The sequence below is a fragment of the Egretta garzetta genome, unplaced genomic scaffold (genome assembly GCF_000687185.1).
Source record: "Egretta garzetta isolate BGI_Z169 unplaced genomic scaffold, ASM68718v1 scaffold341, whole genome shotgun sequence".
Lineage (NCBI taxonomy): Eukaryota > Metazoa > Chordata > Aves > Pelecaniformes > Ardeidae > Egretta > Egretta garzetta.
Window position 1 is genome coordinate 1043672 of NW_009258546.1, and position 17244 is coordinate 1060915.

Sequence of the window (17244 nt, forward strand, 5' to 3'; positions counted from 1 at the left end):
ATCAATGCAGAATGAAACTTCAGAGACATCAGTTGTGGCTGATTGCTTAGTCTCTCTGTATCTGAATATTAACAATGATGTCTGTTTTCTCTAGTACCAGGAGAATATACGAATCGCATCATTTATGTACACCAGGAAAACACAGAAGTATTTGGTTAGACTCGTCATAAAATTGGTGCCTTGGATTGGTTTTAGCAGTTATCTGATAGATGGTTCTGTCATGTATCAGTTTTTGCACTTATAAATGTTTTTAAACATTCCTGATTTTTAAGGCAATTTCTAAATGTGTTTCCTAGGAACTAGCCAGCTGTGGATGGAATAAGAAAGAAAAACATATCCTTGCTCCAAATGTTGTTGCCTTTACTAGGAGGTTTAACCAGGTAAATTATTTGATTATTGTGAAGAATAGGTGCTATTTGACAGTTGTCTTGGAGTATGAAGTTAAATGGAACTACTCCTATGAATTAAAATTTAAGAATATTTTTCTAAATGAAGGTTAAAATTTTAAAATAGCAGTTCTGTTTTCAGTTGCTTTGTCAACATTTCCGTGTTGTTCCTCTGGACCATTGGTTCCTAATTATTAGTTCCTAATTGGTTTTGCCAATGTGTCATGGTACAATATTAGCAATTCTTTTCCTTCTTTTTCTGTGTTTCACCTGCTCATTCAGTTATCGTAGTGTTGCCTCGCTTCTCTACCTACTTCTTATATCCAGTGGTAATGCTTTTGGGTAATTGCAGCTATGCAGATGAGAATTCATGGAATCAGAACTCTTTTCTTTCCTTACCCTGTTTTCTCCCTGGAGCGTCATGAAAGTTTACAAATATTTCAGCTAATAAAGTACTTTTTTGTAAATAAATTCAGTTATATGTGTTTACTTTATAGGTCAGTTTTTGGGTTGTACGAGAAATATTAACAGCACAGACCTTAAAAATAAGGGCAGAAATATTGAGCCATTTTGTGAAAATAGCTAAAGTAAGTGCAAATTTCTTGTACTATCATTCAAAATCTTACTTCCTTTTTGTTTGTTTCTGCACTACTGCTATGAACCGTTGTTGGATTACAGAGGGTAACGTTCTTTTTTAGCGTATCTTCTATCTTGTACCACATGAATAAGATAAAGGTATGCCATCTATTGTTTTTTACTTGGTTAAATAAAACTACTGGGTTCAGTGTGACTGGACTTGTACATTTGGCTAACAAGTTTAGAAGTGGTTTGTCTTGTTGATGGCCAGCTACTGTTGCCAGCACTGAACATGGGTGTAAACTGTTCCGGTTTTTGTCTCCCCCTCCCATTCAAACTTACCTTTTATGAAAAGACATCTCTTGCTTCAAAAACAGCTGTTATGAGACTTGTATTCCTACTTGTAACATGTAGTTGCTGGTATAAAGTACCACTGTTAACGCTCAGTTATTTTAATGAGGTTGAGCATTGCATTTTACAAGTCAGTTTTAATTCTAAAAAATATTTTTCTGCTTCATGACCTGTGGTCATTCTATTTTGTATGACCCTGTGTGACACTTACTAATATTAGTAAGAAGATGGCACTTGGATCAAAGGCCTGAGTGCTAATCTTGTTGTACATGTGAAATTGTGTGTGTGTGTGTAGGTAATTAGAGTAATATTTTCCATGTAATATAAAATAAATTTTTTTTGCATTGTGAATATTTCCAATCGGTTTACTTAGCAGTTTTGTGCTTATGCAGAAGAGAATGTATCTTGAGTAAGTTCCTGGCACAAATGCATAGTCCAAGTACCAGGAGAATGGTCAGCTTGGAGGTGCTAGGTTGTTCTTAGTAATACGAGGGTAGGTTCCCCCCCTCCCCGCCCCGCAAAAAGGAGAACACTGCCCTCTTTTTCTCTTGCCCCGCCGACCCCTTCCTTCTTTTCCCTATCCAGATCTTCCTCAAATGCTTCAGAGCAATGAGTAAATTGATCACTCAAGGATGAATCCAGCCTCTTTTTAAGATTTACAAAGAAGCTGCATGAGAGCAGTTCTCATTTTTCTATCTTTCTTGAACTATGTTGTAGGAAACTTCATCATCTAAGACAGCTTTATGCTGGAGTATTACCTATTTTGAGATCAATTGTTAACAGAGAGTGAATTTAAAGTACATTGAAGTGAGGAAAATTTGTCCAGTAAGACAGATCACAAAATAAGAAGTTGTAGTAATTCTGAAGGGATCATCAGCATCTTTGATGTTTTTGGCTTGATTAAATTTTTAATTTCCAAAATTATACCGGTTTTCAAGAACAATGCATCAAATGATTTTTTTGTTTTCTTTTCCTGAAGGAACAGCCTTAGAAAATAACAAATGCAAATTATATACAGTTTGTATTCTTACAACTGAAATGCCTGTTGTTCTGAGGGGTATATTTGGAAAATTTGCAACTTTTAAAGTGGTCTTAAGTATTTTACACATGCAACTTTGAGATTAATTAATCATGCTTCCCTTTTCGATGTGCTAAAAGTTGTTCACTTTTTTCAGAAGCTTCTAGAACTGAATAACCTTCATTCTCTTATGTCGGTGGTGTCAGCACTGCAAAGTGCACCTATCTTCAGACTGACCAAAACCTGGGCTGTAAGTTATCCCTTGACCATTGTCTTGTCTGTCTTGTTTGAATTCCCAGGTTTTCTGAACTCTTCCGAATTGTTGAAATGCGTGCTCTGAAAGATCATTTGGATTCTTGTTTTTGTGGTACCATCATAGCAGAAGTAGTGATCTGTTAATGTGTTTTGTGAAAGTAGAGTTTAAACAGCTGCATATTTTTAAACAATCATTTTTCCTGTAAGAGTTTCGTGTTTTTCTTTCCATTCTAGAAGCCACTTATTATACGCTTAAGGGGACTTTAGTGGATAAGTAGTCTTAGAAGACACTTATGTAGTGTGTCAGTATCCTGTTCTCCAAATCATTGCGTGTGTCATTAATACATTGCTTAAAAGGAGGAAAAAAGATCTATCACAACTATAGCATTAATTTTATGATTATTGTACAATGCATTTCAGTTTTCATTTATTTTGGAAATGAAAGGCTTTGATTATTCCATTTTTAGAAATTTGGTTTCTTGAGGGCAGAATTTCTCATTTAGATTTACTGTAAGTTTCACTATTTCTTTGAAGTGGAATACATAATTATAATTTAGTCCTGCTGTATGTAATCTTTAAATATACAAAGGATTAGGTAATTCTCATTAATTTAGTGTTCCACCCAATGTGGATCACATTAACTATTCAGAAGCGATAGAGATGGCTGCATGTAACTCTTTTACCCAAGTTTATTATGTCTTTAAAATGCCTGTAACTTTTTTATGGTTTGATTGCTCAGAATTAGGCTGTAGTCTAATAAAAAATGTAAGTGCCTGCTGTTTTGAGCAGCTTGATGAAGTTGGAACTTAAATAGGGAAAGTTGCTCGTGTGTGAATAATTCATTGCAGGGCGTAGCCCTAAAGAGGTGTAAGGCTCTTTGGAGGCACTGTAGTTCAAAACCACAGTACAGTGCAGAGTTAGGGCCTCGAGGAATTCTCAGTGCTGTTTAGAAAGGAAAGAGCAAAATTATTCTGAAATGTTTTCACTCTTGTACCTTTTATGTTATGTTTTATTATCTGCTGCTATTTAACTACGATGTGGAGCTGCAAAGGGCCTCGGGGCTCCCATTTACAATGCTGTTTTACTGCTGACTCCTGTCAAGCCCATCCTGAGCAAGACTGGATGAAGCAGTTCACTCGTGTAGATCCATTGCAGTATTTCTATAACAATGGGCAGGCTCAGCAGTTCTCTAGAAACAGAACAGCTAGGCTTATAAGCTCTGCAGTACAAGAGTTGGAATTTTACAGAGGAAGAGGTGCATTAAGAAAGGCGCTGTGGAACAGCTGTCCGTTGTCTGAAAGTACAACTGCAAGAAGCCAGTGTACAGTGCCATAGTTCTCCACTCTGTGACTCAATTGGCTTTTAAAATCTAATAATCTTTAAAGTATTGCTGGTTTTAGAAACAGCTGAAATAGGGACTGTCTTTTTATAGTTACAGTTGCATATTTTGTTTCCTTTTCAGTCCTCTGTCACTTCAGGATCTTTTTCATTGCTAAATATTTTTCTGATTTTCTGTAGTAAGTCCAGTAATAGAAAACAGAGTTACGTATCGTGGTGATTTACTTTCCTTATACTTTCTTCCAGAAAGTTTTTTCATACTTTTAATAAGGCACTGTTGAAATGGCACAATTTGCATTTATTTAAAGCCTTTTCCGTTGCTATTTTTGCTTTCAAATTCAAGAGGATTTTTAGCAATTCGGATGAACTGTGAGAATGTTGGTGACTGTGTAACATCGTATATTTTTCCTGTAAAAATTTACTATTGCTGAGGTTATTTGAAACTCTGAGTTAGTGATATGTGAATCCTTGATAAGCTATTCAGGAATAATAATCATATTTTTTCATAGCTCAGGACTTACCTGAATTGCCTTTTTTTTCTTAATATGTAGTACGTTTTCAAACATTGTGCTGGTTTGGGTGATGATGATGAATTAAATCTTAACTTGACTATGCTTTCCTTTACTGTGGGTGATTCAACAAATTATTATTTGTCATTTTCTTTGTGTGGATTTGTCTTTTAAAATTTTGTGATAGCTGCCTTTTTTTTTTTTTCTATGTAGCTTTTGAATCGCAAAGACAAGACCACCTTTGAGAAGTTAGACTATTTACTGTCTAAAGAAGATAATTATAAAAGGACACGAGAATACATCAGAAGTTTGAAAATGGTTCCTACTATTCCGTATTTAGGTGAGTGTGAACAATTACCTTATTTATCTATAGCTCATTTTGACTGATTAGCACTAATGTAGCATGTTGTGCACCTGAAGAACGCTGTAGAAGGTATGGGTCACTTCATCTGATGCTTAGAAAAGATAGATCTGGAGGAGATTTTTAAGCTATACACTCTCTACAGTGTCTGACTTGTAGAAATTTTGTGCATTGTTGACATCTGAAACAACAAGTATATCTCTGTTTAATTCCTTTTGATGTCTTCAGAATTTACAAAAGCCTGGGGTTTCAGGAGTGCTTTGAGTACAGCATAATTCAAGACCTTGTCCCTGTAGCTTTCATTTTTGCTGGACTGTTCTTTTCAGATACCTCATAACTTGGTATCTCTAAACTGTGGTTGTTGTTTTGTGTCAGTTCCTTGTAGATGCTTTGAAAGGATATACGGAGTAGTCAGTTCCGCTGACTGGCTTGTCCTTTTGATATTCCCTTGTGTTATTCATGTAGACACACTATATTATTATTTCCCCAACAGCTCTTTTAACTCACAATTCCTGCCCACTACTGAACTGTGCTAGCATTCCTGAGGGATGCTGCAAAAACCAGATTCCTGTTAAGCAATGCCATTCAGGCAATAGAATGTCTTTCTAGTGATGGGGTTTTTAAAAGGAAGAGTTAATGTAAGAAGTATTTAACCATGTCTTCTGCAAGTGATATAATAGAAACAGTAAGATAATTTATTGTAGTTATTTTTTTAGTGCTCAAAAAAGGACATACACCGTGCATTTTCTGTAGCAGTCAATGTATGCAAAGCATGGTCTTGGTGAAGTAATTGTTTTGAACATTCTGTAAATATGACTTCCAGAAAAAATATATTTTTTAAAAATCAAACTAAGCCTGGAATTTCCATCACAGATATTCAGCACAAGTCACTAATGTTTGACAAAGGTATAAACAACACCATAAAGATATGTTTTAAACATTGGTATAACCACAAACTCCACTTCTAATGCAACTTTCTTCCTCATCTGACATCATTCTGCCTTGTGCTTCAGCCACATGAATTCCACAAAATCAACTGTGAAATATACCTTTACCTAAAGTACTAGGAATGGCCGTCATTCCTGACATGGGAATTCCAGTTAATGATCTACAATTACAACCACACATATGAGGAGAAAATTTTAAGTATTCTAGGAATGATGCATAACAGTTCTTGGAGAACAGTGTTGTATTCCTAGAAGGCTTCTCATTATTGTGGTACTTCTTACTTCGCATGAGCAAACCTGACATATTAATAGAATTTCAAAAAGATACAAGAGGAAGACTCTTTGCATAGGTTTTTTTTTTAGCACCACAAACTTATTTGTAGTCTTAAAGTATTCAAGGGACTACAGAAAAACCCTTTGCATGGATGTGTAGTGCTCAAACCAATCAGTAGCTTAATCTAGTCTGCAGTAGGCTTTTTGAGAATCTTCATCCCTTTGGCTTTTTTGCTGTTTATTGTCGATTTAGTGTGTATGCTTCAGAAGAAATCCATTAAACTTGGTATTGTGTTCATTTTTAATGGTTTGGAGGTAGTTTTTTGTTTGAGTGTTTTTGTTCATCTGTCCCCTCTTCCTCCCCCAAAGCAAGGGGTTTAGATCTGTACATGTAAGATTCTTTCCAAATTGTCATTTGCAGAACTGCTTTCATTCTTTGTCCTGAGTCTCTTAGAGGAGAAAACAGATGTGCCAAGCTTTGACAAATACACTGTCGTGGCCAGCCTTATTTAAAAGCTGAAAAGGCAGTTTATTAGGTTAGGATGTAGAGAATATGAACAATTGCCGGGAATATTTTACTTACTGTATTTGTATGTATGAAGTGGAAGACTGGCATAAATTCAGGACTCTAAAATTTTCATGCATTTGTGTACAGCTGTCCTGCTGGTTAGTCTATTAAGCTGTCTTCATTCTTCTTTGAAGGAGTGAATTTTGAATTTGGGCTTGGTTTGGTTCTGGTCAAGCTTGAAATCATAAAATGTTGTATCTTCTCTGCTTATCTTCTCTTCAGGATTGTTTGCATAGGTCTGAAAAGGCTATGTCTGTGTGACATGCCAGAGTTGCTACCCTCCATTGATTTCAAAATTGTCATCTGGACAAACTTCTCATATCCTGCAACCTCTTTGTATTAAGTGTTTCTGCTTTACAGCGGTTTTGTTCGTGCTTACAGTTGATGGTTGCTTTTGTACTGGTTTTGTGTTTATGCTACTTTTTGTCTGGGGTTTTTTTTGGCTGAAGAATAGAAGTCTTGGTAGATTTAATGATCACTGAAAGAAGAATTTTGTTTCTTCCCAGTGTGGGTTTTCTCATCAGATGTGCATAAAATATACCTTATCCTTTTATTTGCATCTGTAAAGAACAATGCGAAAAGCTGGAGAGCATCTCTAGCTGGAAGTTTGAGGAGAAACAAGATCCTGTTTTTTCTGATGATCCTTAATAACCCTATATAGAAATAGGGACTATATTTTCTGCATGGGTGAGATACATGGCTGATAAGAATTGTCCTGAGAATCTCCCTATACTCTTGTACTCCAGCACCAGCTGTAGCGCTGCTCTGGGCGTTCTCATACTCTCTTAGATGTAACTTGTTTTCTGTTTATTTTTGTTTATTCTGTGCAATTGAGGTACATCAACAAGTGCTGTAAGGTTCTAACTCTTGGATCCCTGAGGATTCCAGGACCCGGTTTAGGTGGTGCTGTGGCCTGAAGGAAGATTCTAGAAAACTTCAACAGTAGCTAAGCTAGGTCTTAAGCTGCAGAGTTTATTACACAGCACGGGCATGCAGTGGGAGAATTTTAAACACTTTTCCTGCAGAAAGTTAGAAAGACAGGATGCTTCTTAGGCAGTTGATTCAGCCTCTTCAGATCAGGCAACTTCAGCACTCTCAGTCTGTTTCTCTGTATCTCATTTCTCTTCCTCAGAAAGGCGGAAGGGGCATCCTGAGCTTATGAGTGAAGTGACCATTTTTAGATTAAGACTTGACTTTACAAAGAAATTTTAATTTAGACCAGATATTTTTTTGCTACTTTGGTTTGGGTCCACCCTACAGCTGTGTGTATCCTTCACCCATCTTTAGATGAGATGTTGCTGGTTTCTTATGATGCTAGTTGCAGTTTTCCTCTACCTATGAACTGTGTTTCTTAGTGGTATTTTAATCTCGTGCTTATTTTCCTTACAGGTTAACTATTTGAGCTCACCATTATATGGTCTGTCCTTCACCTTTCATTGACAATACTATCTGCAAGTGCTATCATACTAGCTGAAAGTGTGGGGAAGAGCGAAGTCCCTATGATGAAGCCTTCTTTAAAAGGCTTTTTCTTCCTCATATTCTTTTCCAGGGAGGAGGGGTGTAGCACAGCCAATCTCATTTAAGAACTTAGCTTGCCTAAGTTCTTTTCTCAGATGTGGTATCCCCCAGGGTTAAAACAGGTCTCTGTACACTGACTTTTGTGCACTATCTTTTTTTAATTACATGGACAAGACTCTAGGTAAATCACTTGCGTTTGAAGTAGGAAGGTTAAGGGATGTGGCTATTTTAGCAAAAGGCTGTTAGCCTGGACATGGGTTTAAAGCCCGTCATGAGTGTATACGGTGGAGATGTATCTGTAGTCATATCTCCTGCTACAGAAAAGCACCTGTAGTAGCTTTTCTAGAAAATGCCCCCTTCTTGAGATCTACACAACGGATACCTGAAGTTCTCCGTATTCCTTCATCAAGCCAAGCATGAAGTAGCACTTGGAAGAGTATCTTGAATTTGCTGTCCTCATAAAGTTTCTGATAGTCCTTTTCATGCAACCTGTGAGTGTAAGGAGATAATGTTCATAGTGACCCATGCTTTAAAAGCGGGCAAACACCTCAGAGTAGTTAGTTACCAGTAGCATGAGGTTCTTCCAAACTAATCTGCATATGGCTAATGCATTGTTTGTTTTTCTGCCCCTGTATCTTAGTCCATGGGTTATGCATTGTGTTCTACCTTGATATGCCGTGGTAGCAGGTTACCAAAGGAGCGCAAGAAGAGGGTGGAGTATGAATGTGACCTAAGAATATTGCTATGCTAAAGTATCTTCAGGAAGTGTTGATTACTTAGTTATAGACTTACAATAAGTTGAATGTACATACACGCCATGGACATTTCTAAGGTAGGTGTCAGTCTACTGTGTGCTTTCTTCTGACAAAACTAGTGGTTAGTTGTAAATGCCAACAGGAATTTTACTGCCTTAATGCTCAGTCCTAACTGTTAGAGCACTGTGGCTAGGCTGTAGAGCCACTAGATGCATTTAATATTTTTTACTTAAAGCTTAATTGTTTTCCAGAGTCTGGTAGATAAACCAGTGGAAGATAAAGCTTGAATACTGTTTGAAAATTTGGGGGGTTTCATAGGACCTACAAAAAGTTCTTCCTCCTTGGTATGTGTGGAAATTGTTGCAATATTTAGACACTTCACACACGTTAATATTAGTTGTGTACCAGGGTTGATTCGAGTCATGAGGCAGAGTGGTGTGCAATTAAGTCGCCATCTAGTCTTTGCTAGGAGTAATCTGAACTAAAACAGGATGAAATCTGAACATGTCAGAATAACATTTGTTGCTTTATTAAAGGATTACAGTGTTACAGGGGTAATCTAATATATTAAAAACGCTACTTTCAGTTATATACAACACATGCTACATGACACGTCAGTTTAATGCACATCATACCGTTGTAAGAATTGATGAGGTAATAAGGGATAAAGTGTGCAAGCACCCGCACACAAACACCCAGTAAGTATCTTACGGGCTTACTGAAAAATATGTTGAACTTTTGGAGGCTTTTGCTCTCCCTCTTATATGCATTCTTTAACTTACATTTTTCATAGTAGTTGCTGTTTTGAATTGGGTGTTAAAACAATTATTCTAGAAACCTACCTCTGAAGAATGTTAGAATTATCCTTGTCAGTATTTCATAGTTCTGACTGACTTCTAAATATAGATGAGTAAATCTATTTAATAATTTGATAGTATTATGTTATAACTGTGGAGTATGATAAATACAGCTTCTCTTTGCTACAGATAACTTCTTTACATAATTTTCATCTACTGGCTAAGGATATTAAATAGCTTATATATTGGTATCCATCATTTGCCTGCAAAGTTGGATAGTCCCTTTAATTTATAGCCAGCCATTTCCGATTACAGAGGCTACACAGCAGGTAATGACTGAAGGCAGGTACACAATACTGTGGCAGTTGTTGTGTAGTGTAACATGTTGGCTATACAGCACATGATAGCTGTTGTAAATTGGATTAATTTCCATATGCAGGTAGCTACTTCATTTTGGTAAGAAAAATCATTGGTGTTTTTAATCTAAAATATTTGAATCAAATGTGAATTCTAATTTATAGGAGCAGATTATTAAATGCTCAAAGTGAAGGGGAAAGATGATTTATCACAACAGTAATGGTTTGAGTATCTGCTCTCAAAATCAAATTCTATAATACTAGCTTGATTTATGGCAGTTAACAAAGATTAAATTAGAATAATCACACTACTGTACATATACCAGCTACACAGTTCAAAGGATATGATTTCCTGTGTCAAATGACTGTTAATAATAATAATAAAACTCTTACTGTACAGTTTGTAATATTTCCTGTATTTGAGAATATTTATACATAATATAACATACAAAAATATTTAAATGTTGTGGCAGTATTTTTACCATCCAAACTTAATTTACAGGGAATAAAAACCAGAAAGTGTATCTACAGTCCATCTAAACTGCCAGTTCTAAAAAGCTTAATATTAACTACTTTTAGTACCAAGAGGTGTTCTGAATGTTTTGTCATTTCAGTTCCTTTTTTTTTTCAGCTTTGTTTTCCTGGAATGATTCTTGAAAATACAATATACAAGCCCGCACATATTAGCAATAAATGTACAATATCTTACATTCCTCATTCCTGAAAAGATAATTCCAGATAATAACATCATAGCCTTATGTGATTTTTTTAGAACAAGAAAGCAAACCAAGAGAAGAACTATTTCAGTGGAATGTGTTTGGGTTAGGTCTTATCATCATGACAACTTTCTTTAGTGAATATGATCCCCCCCGGAATTCTGCCCAGTAAACACCATCCTGATACCGACTACGGTAATGTCCTCCACGATACCAAACTCCATTGAGATTTGAATGAGCACATGCATTGTACCACCATCCTCCCTTCTGGTAATGAGCACAATTACCTGCAAAAGAAAGCTCCGATTCAGTCTGAGGAGCAAATGATAAATCTTACAGCAAGCAAGCTTAAGCACAGAACATTTTTTTTCTCTATTTTTTTAAAATGTGTGTTTAACATGTAGGTACCATGTGGTACAAAGTGAATTTAGGCTTCTTCCGGAACCAGCTCTGTAGTTGGGTTCTACAGATAGATTCTTTAGTGTTACTCTCCATTGCGGGAAAATTTGTTTGCATTGCTGTCGCAACCCCCACAGCATATTTTACAGACCCTTGTTTAGTGTAAATGATGATTATTTTAATGAGAATGTTTGTTTCAGTGTTAGCATATATAAGGGTTGACACAGCAGTTCATGCTTCATAAGTTACTAGTTGACAAATCTCTAAAAATATAATTTCTTTTTTGTGCGTGTGTATCACCATAAGTATATTTCCTTTTTTAAAAAAAAAAGGAAAAAAAAAAAAAAAAGAGGGGCAGGGGGGAGAGAGGCAACTGAAAGGGACCTTTTACCTGTGTATACATCATGGTCCCGGTCCAGCGTGGTGAACTGTTTACCATTGTGCCAAGTGAAAGAATCTCCTGCATTGCCATTGTAGCGTCCCAATCTCAACTTGTAATACTCGCTTTCTGGCTCCAGTCTGAAGCTAGCATACTCGGCGAAGACTTTTCGACCTGACCAGTCTTCCATTGTTATGAGGAGTTTGTAGTTGCCTTGATTTGTTAACCAATAAATATTTTCTAATCCAAGCCAGTATTCTCCATCTATATTACCAAATCCTTGCTGTAAAGGAAGCAAGAGAAGCATGTTAATATTGTGCATCTGTTTTAGGGGTAGAAAACCACAGTAACTTATTTTACAGAGACTTCCTCTTCTGGAAGGGTAAACACACAAGTTCCTTTTCAAGTAAGCTGTTGGCCATACTAAAATCACCCTTCAAATTAACTTTACTGATAATTTTTAGAGGGTAGAAAACATTAAACTGCTCACTTGTCCTAACCTTGTATGTCTCCCAGTTCCTGAAAAAGTTGACAGACCCATCCAGCCGTCTCTGAATCACTGTCCAGCCACCAGGGTCATGCCGTTGATCGCACCAGACCTGCATAAGCCGGTTTGTGTTTTCTGGTTTTACAAGATAGATGGAGCTTGTATCATGGCCATCTTCTAATGCCTGTAGACAGTCTCTCCAGGGCCCTGTGTCAAAACAGAAGGACTCTGCATCAAAATGCAATTCAGCAAATCTTCAGTGCAGGTTGCTGTTTGAATGGTAGCTTTTTACAGTAGATTTGCTTCTGCTGAGTAGTGCGTTTCTTTTTCCTCTTACGGAAGGTACAGTGTCCACTAAGTGTTTTCAAACAGATTCATTTGCTGCAACTATTTCTGGAACATTTCACAATGAATGACTGATAAGGGTAGATGATTTTTCTTAAAAAAAAATTATAGCATTGATTATATCTTCAAAGAAACTAAACATGAATGACTCCATAGATAAATATTAATAATTTCCTTTAGAAAACAAAATGCTAAGTTTGACTTTGTTTCTGTCTTTGAGAAATTCAGCTTTTTAGATCCCAAAAATGTCATTGGCACAGACATTAACAATGGAACAGGCAGCCTAAATTAAGAATATAGGTGTTACTGTTGTCACTTTAATAAATGGTAACACAAAACAAATTAAGATTTGTAACATGGAGTGCCCACTTACATAGTGAGAGTAATTATAGATAAATGAGAAGACTTCTAAAATAATTTGCATTCACAGAAGTTACAGATCACGCTCTCCTATATTCAGGAGAATGCATTTTTTTTCCTTGAGTTTACTGGAGTCCATAAAGAGCTTACTATTTTTGAAAGTATCTTATAATCATTATTTTTAAAGACATTTTCTCTAATGGGAGGATAGCTTCCATTCCAATGAGTCTGAGAAATTTAGATATAAACAATTTAGGAGTCTGTGTTGATATCTGCAAATAGACTCCCCCATTTGCTTTGCTGCTATCCTCGTGTTGCCTAAGCAGAAGAGTGAAGTCAACAAGAATCCTCAGGATTAGAGACCCTTGATTGATTCTCTGCACACACACACACCCCCCAAAGGAGGAAGGCTTGTCAGATCTTCTCGTGAGGAGTCTTGGTGAGGCGTATGTTGCTGTTGAGAGTAATTTCTCTTTTGAATTACTTCAGCTCATCTACCCTTTTTCATAATTCACTGTCCAACACTTGTAATGGTAGATCTACCCTTGTACTCAGTAAATGAGTTAGTAATAAATTAGTTTTATAGAAGCAACCTCAGTATTTGGGGGGGGTTGGGTTTTTTTGTCTTTTTAACTAGTTGATCAAAAAGTCACTGTACCAGGAGGCAATCCAAGTTTTTGGTCTGTGGCTATGCTGTGGTGTTCTCGTTTCCTTAGTCATATTCACAGTCTCTACCTGGAGTGCTGCTTCTAAGCCACTTCTCCATTTCTGTGGTGGCTAACTGTTCAGATTTCTGGCAATTTAGATGTAGATGCAGTATTCTGTGACACAGTTGCATGGCTTACTATGAGAGGTGGAAGACAACAAATGTAATGAATGCTGGTATTTTAAATGGCTCTTGTTTATTTTATGTGTGTACATAGTGGCACTTACTAAAACCATGTCAGTTCAAAGACATTGAAGAAACTCCTAAAATAGTCAACCACAGATCTTTGATCTTGTCTTTGGAAAAATAAATATATAGCAGGATATGATGTAGTATTTACAGTTTTCTAATCTTGCAGATTCTTTCTGGGCCATGTGGCAACAGTGCTCTACTGCATGTGCTTCTTTTCTCTGAAAGTGCTTTAAGATGAAGATAAATATTACAAATACTTCAAAGCAGAGTTTGCCATTACTTTTCCATGATAGGTGGCTTATTGTCAGATACAAACTTTCCAAAGTTTTGGCTAAGGTGTGTAGTCTGAGATTTGTCATCTGGCATCAGAAATGAAAGGGAACGTACTGAAGACATCTAGCTCCAGCACAGACCTCTGTAAGACACCATGGTTAACCCTTCCTAATGAAAAAATAATAATAATTATGGAATTTTTATGGTTTAGTTATGTAAGGCTCTTTCTTGGGACTTTGTAGCAGCTTAATTTAAACACACTAAGAAACAGTAAGACAGTAAGAACACAGTAAGAAACCTGTTCTTCAGTGCTTTCTGGAAATACATCTGAACTGTATGTCAACCAGAACTCCATCTGCATAGGCACTGAGCCCTTCAGATATCTCTAAAAGTGATGCAAAATTGGTATTACAAAACCAAAGTTGATTATTATTCAAGATGATTGTATGATGATACATGATTCACACTTGTTTACTTGTGTTCTACTATTCTTAGCATATTTTATATCAATTAGTGGATTTTTTTTTTCCAATGTTACATTTGCTGCCTTTCATTCCTCACATACTAAGGAAATTTTAGGTAAGAGATTACACAGTAGTTAATTGTTTCATATCCAGTTTCCTTTACAACACTTGCAGAATGTGCTTTACTCTGCAGTTTGTTAGATTTCTTTCATTGGCTTTATAACGTCTTCTACCCACATTTCAGTTTGAGGTAAGTCCTGCGGAGTGTATCCTCCTTGCCACTAACAGTCCACACAGGAACCTCAGTGTCCCCTTGGTGAATACTCGTATCAAAATTAATTTAGATTTTCTACTGTTGCCTTAATTTTTCTGAGCATATCTTTTTATCTTTCCATATAAACTTTTAGTCGGGCTTCCTGTTCCTGATGTGCTAGAAATCAGGTTTATTATGCCTTTTTTTCCTTTTGCAAGTGGTTCTTAAGATTTTAGTGTGTCTTTATATTTAACCTGACAGAGAGTATGTTCTCTTCTTATTTCCTCATTTGGACATGACTTTAGTGCTTTGAATGACATCATCTTTCTTACAGTACCACTCTTTTACCAAGCTGCTTAACCATGACAAGATTTCCTGGTCCTCTTGAAGGTGGGTTTTTGTTGGGTTTTGGGTTTGGTTTTTTTTTTTTTTTTTGATGGATGGATAGTTTTGAATTTCCAATAGGGTATCTTTAAATAGTCTCTGTGGTACTTGAAAACATTTTACCTTTTCAGTTAACACTTTTATTAGTTTATGCGTTGGTGTTAGAATATTCAGATATTTTGTCTCATCTGTGTTTCCAAGTTTCTGATAGTCTGTTATATCAAATATTGCTAAAACACCAACTTTCTAGTTCTTGTATATTTTTTCTTTTTTTTGGTCTTGTTTAAGTGGTAATATTTGTTGAGAAGCATATATATGTTTGGCTTGACCTCGCAGATACATATATTGGCCTAATATTTCTGTGCCCTGTTAAAACAGTCTGTTCAGATGACATTTCAGCGTTTCTTACTCAAATTTTGACCTGTGCTCCTATCCAGAGATTTTACTTGATTGTACAAAATCTGCATTGCTTCACCTAAAGGATTCTCAGTTTAAACCATCTGATTCATTAAGCCGTAATTATCAGTATGAATATATATTGTCTGTCTTACATTCTTAGGTATGTTTATTTCTGTATACTACAAATGCCTTTTTTGAAAAAGTGTGTGACCATATAGAATCAGCATACACTGTGTGTTAATATTGCCTTAACCTTAGCATCACTGTTGGCTTTTTATTATTTAACTATTTAAATTTATTTTTTATAATGCAGCATGGGGTTAAAATGTTTACCTGCAAGTTTTATCTGGTGGAGTATAATAAACTGTTTCGTGTGCATGTCTTTCTAGGAATAATGTCTCCTATAGGAGTTGCACAAGAAAACATACATCTCATAATTGATATAACTGGCTACTACTTTCTGTTCCCAGAAAAAGATTTGTTGATTTGTTGGGTAAGGATGATGAATCAAATTCATTCAGTTTTCAAGTTCAGTTTTTATTTGTCTTGAGTCTAGTTATCTTCCAATGTTGCACTAGTAAATTTATACCAAGCAGAATATTTTGATAAGCTATTAATGTAAGACTGTTTTATCCAGAAAGTGTAGCAGTACTTCACATAATAGTGTTTGTCCTGTTGTGTGCAGAATTCTCCACTTGAATCAGTTGTTGTTTCAGATCTACTTGAATTATTGACCCTGTGGGCTAAACTTTCTGATGTTATAAACTAAAACCCATTGTAGATAAACCACATGTGCTTTTTACACTGGCATATTAAAGCTTGTAGTTGTTAAGCATTACTGCGTGCAAAGTTGTTGGGTTTTGGTGTGTCACAGTCCTTCATCCCATTCCAAACCTCTGGGTAATAACTCCAGCAAAGGAGGAGTTGTTAGTGTCACAGCTAAACCATTTCATCCTGACGCCTTTTATTAGGCTTTTAGCTCTTTCAAGCAAGTCTACGGAGCAATATTCCTAAACAGGACTATAGAAATGTTACTTGGAATTCATATTTTGCTTAGTAGAGTGGAATAAAATACAAGTGTAGTTATTTTGAACAACCTTTGACATTAGGTGACTTACTGGCTACTTAATGATTTTAATTTTTTTTTTTTTAAATTTTTCTGTAGAATTTCAGTGTTGTGTACATTGTAAGTATTTTGCTGATAGAATTAAACTTACTCAACTTGCTTTTTTGGGCATGAGTGGGAAATAAGAATGCACAAATAAGAATTTGATGTAAATGAATTATGGATAAAATTGCAAATTCTTTTACTCAGAATCAAAACCAAGTATTTTTTTTACATTTTCCTTTATTTTTGCAAAGAACCAGTAACAGGAACATTGGGGCATTTTTTTATGCCTCATAAAATAAGACTTCCTGGGAAGTGCATGGATCAAAGCATGACACTAGTCCTTGCAGAGAAATTAACTTGTCTTTTATAAAGCATGTATCTCTGAAATTACTTCATATCCATTGATGATGCCCACATTTCCCAATGCATTCTTTCAGTTTCTTTTCTCTAGAACATTTTACTATGAGATTGAGGTTCTTTATCTACATCACTGTTTTATATGATTCACTGCCAATGTTGTTGTTATGCAGTCATCAGCTTTTATCATCTTAGAGGCAATAGACTATGATGTCTCTGTTGAAATATCCAACACTTTGAATATTCCTAATAAATTTTTAACAAGACTCTATTCTTCTCTGCCTTGCGTCTCAAATCTGGCACATTATTTTTGGTTATTTGGCTAGTTGTTTTGGGTTACCTTTGTGAATATGGAGAAAATATCAGTGGTACATTTAAATCACACTGCACAGTAAATTTATAATAGCAGGT

The 17244-nt window shown here is 35.9% G+C and overlaps 2 protein-coding genes across 10 annotated transcripts in view; one reads left to right on the forward strand and one right to left on the reverse strand.

Annotated features, from left to right (window-relative positions):
* Positions 1-17244, forward strand: part of RALGPS1 (Ral GEF with PH domain and SH3 binding motif 1) — a 109870-nt gene that overhangs the window by 24155 nt on the left and 68471 nt on the right. For 6 of the 8 annotated variants that reach the window (XR_004843171.1, XM_009647456.2, XM_035903122.1 and 3 more), the window contains 4 exons: positions 297-380; positions 884-973; positions 2489-2581; positions 4647-4773. Coding sequence is in view for 7 of the 8 variants with exons in the window: in XM_009647456.2 (XP_009645751.1) it covers positions 297-380; positions 884-973; positions 2489-2581; positions 4647-4773 (394 nt within the window). In the remaining variant the exon portion in view is untranslated. Of the gene's footprint in view, positions 1-296; positions 381-883; positions 974-1064; positions 1122-2488; positions 2582-4646; positions 4774-17244 lie in introns of all 8 variants that reach the window. The other 2 variants (XM_035903119.1, XM_035903121.1) reach the window with 2 other exon arrangements.
* The window catches only part of ANGPTL2 (angiopoietin like 2), a 30971-nt gene that overhangs the window by 3485 nt on the left and 10242 nt on the right, over positions 1-17244 (reverse strand). Inside the window, exons 3-5 of one of the 2 annotated variants that reach the window (XR_004843172.1) lie at positions 12003-12196; positions 11515-11785; positions 8483-11011 (exon numbers count right to left, since the gene is read on the reverse strand). Coding sequence is in view for 1 of the 2 variants with exons in the window: in XM_009647439.2 (XP_009645734.1) it covers positions 10812-11011; positions 11515-11785; positions 12003-12196 (665 nt within the window). In the remaining variant the exon portion in view is untranslated. Of the gene's footprint in view, positions 1-7655; positions 11012-11514; positions 11786-12002; positions 12197-17244 lie in introns of those variants that run through there. The other variant, XM_009647439.2, reaches the window with a different exon arrangement.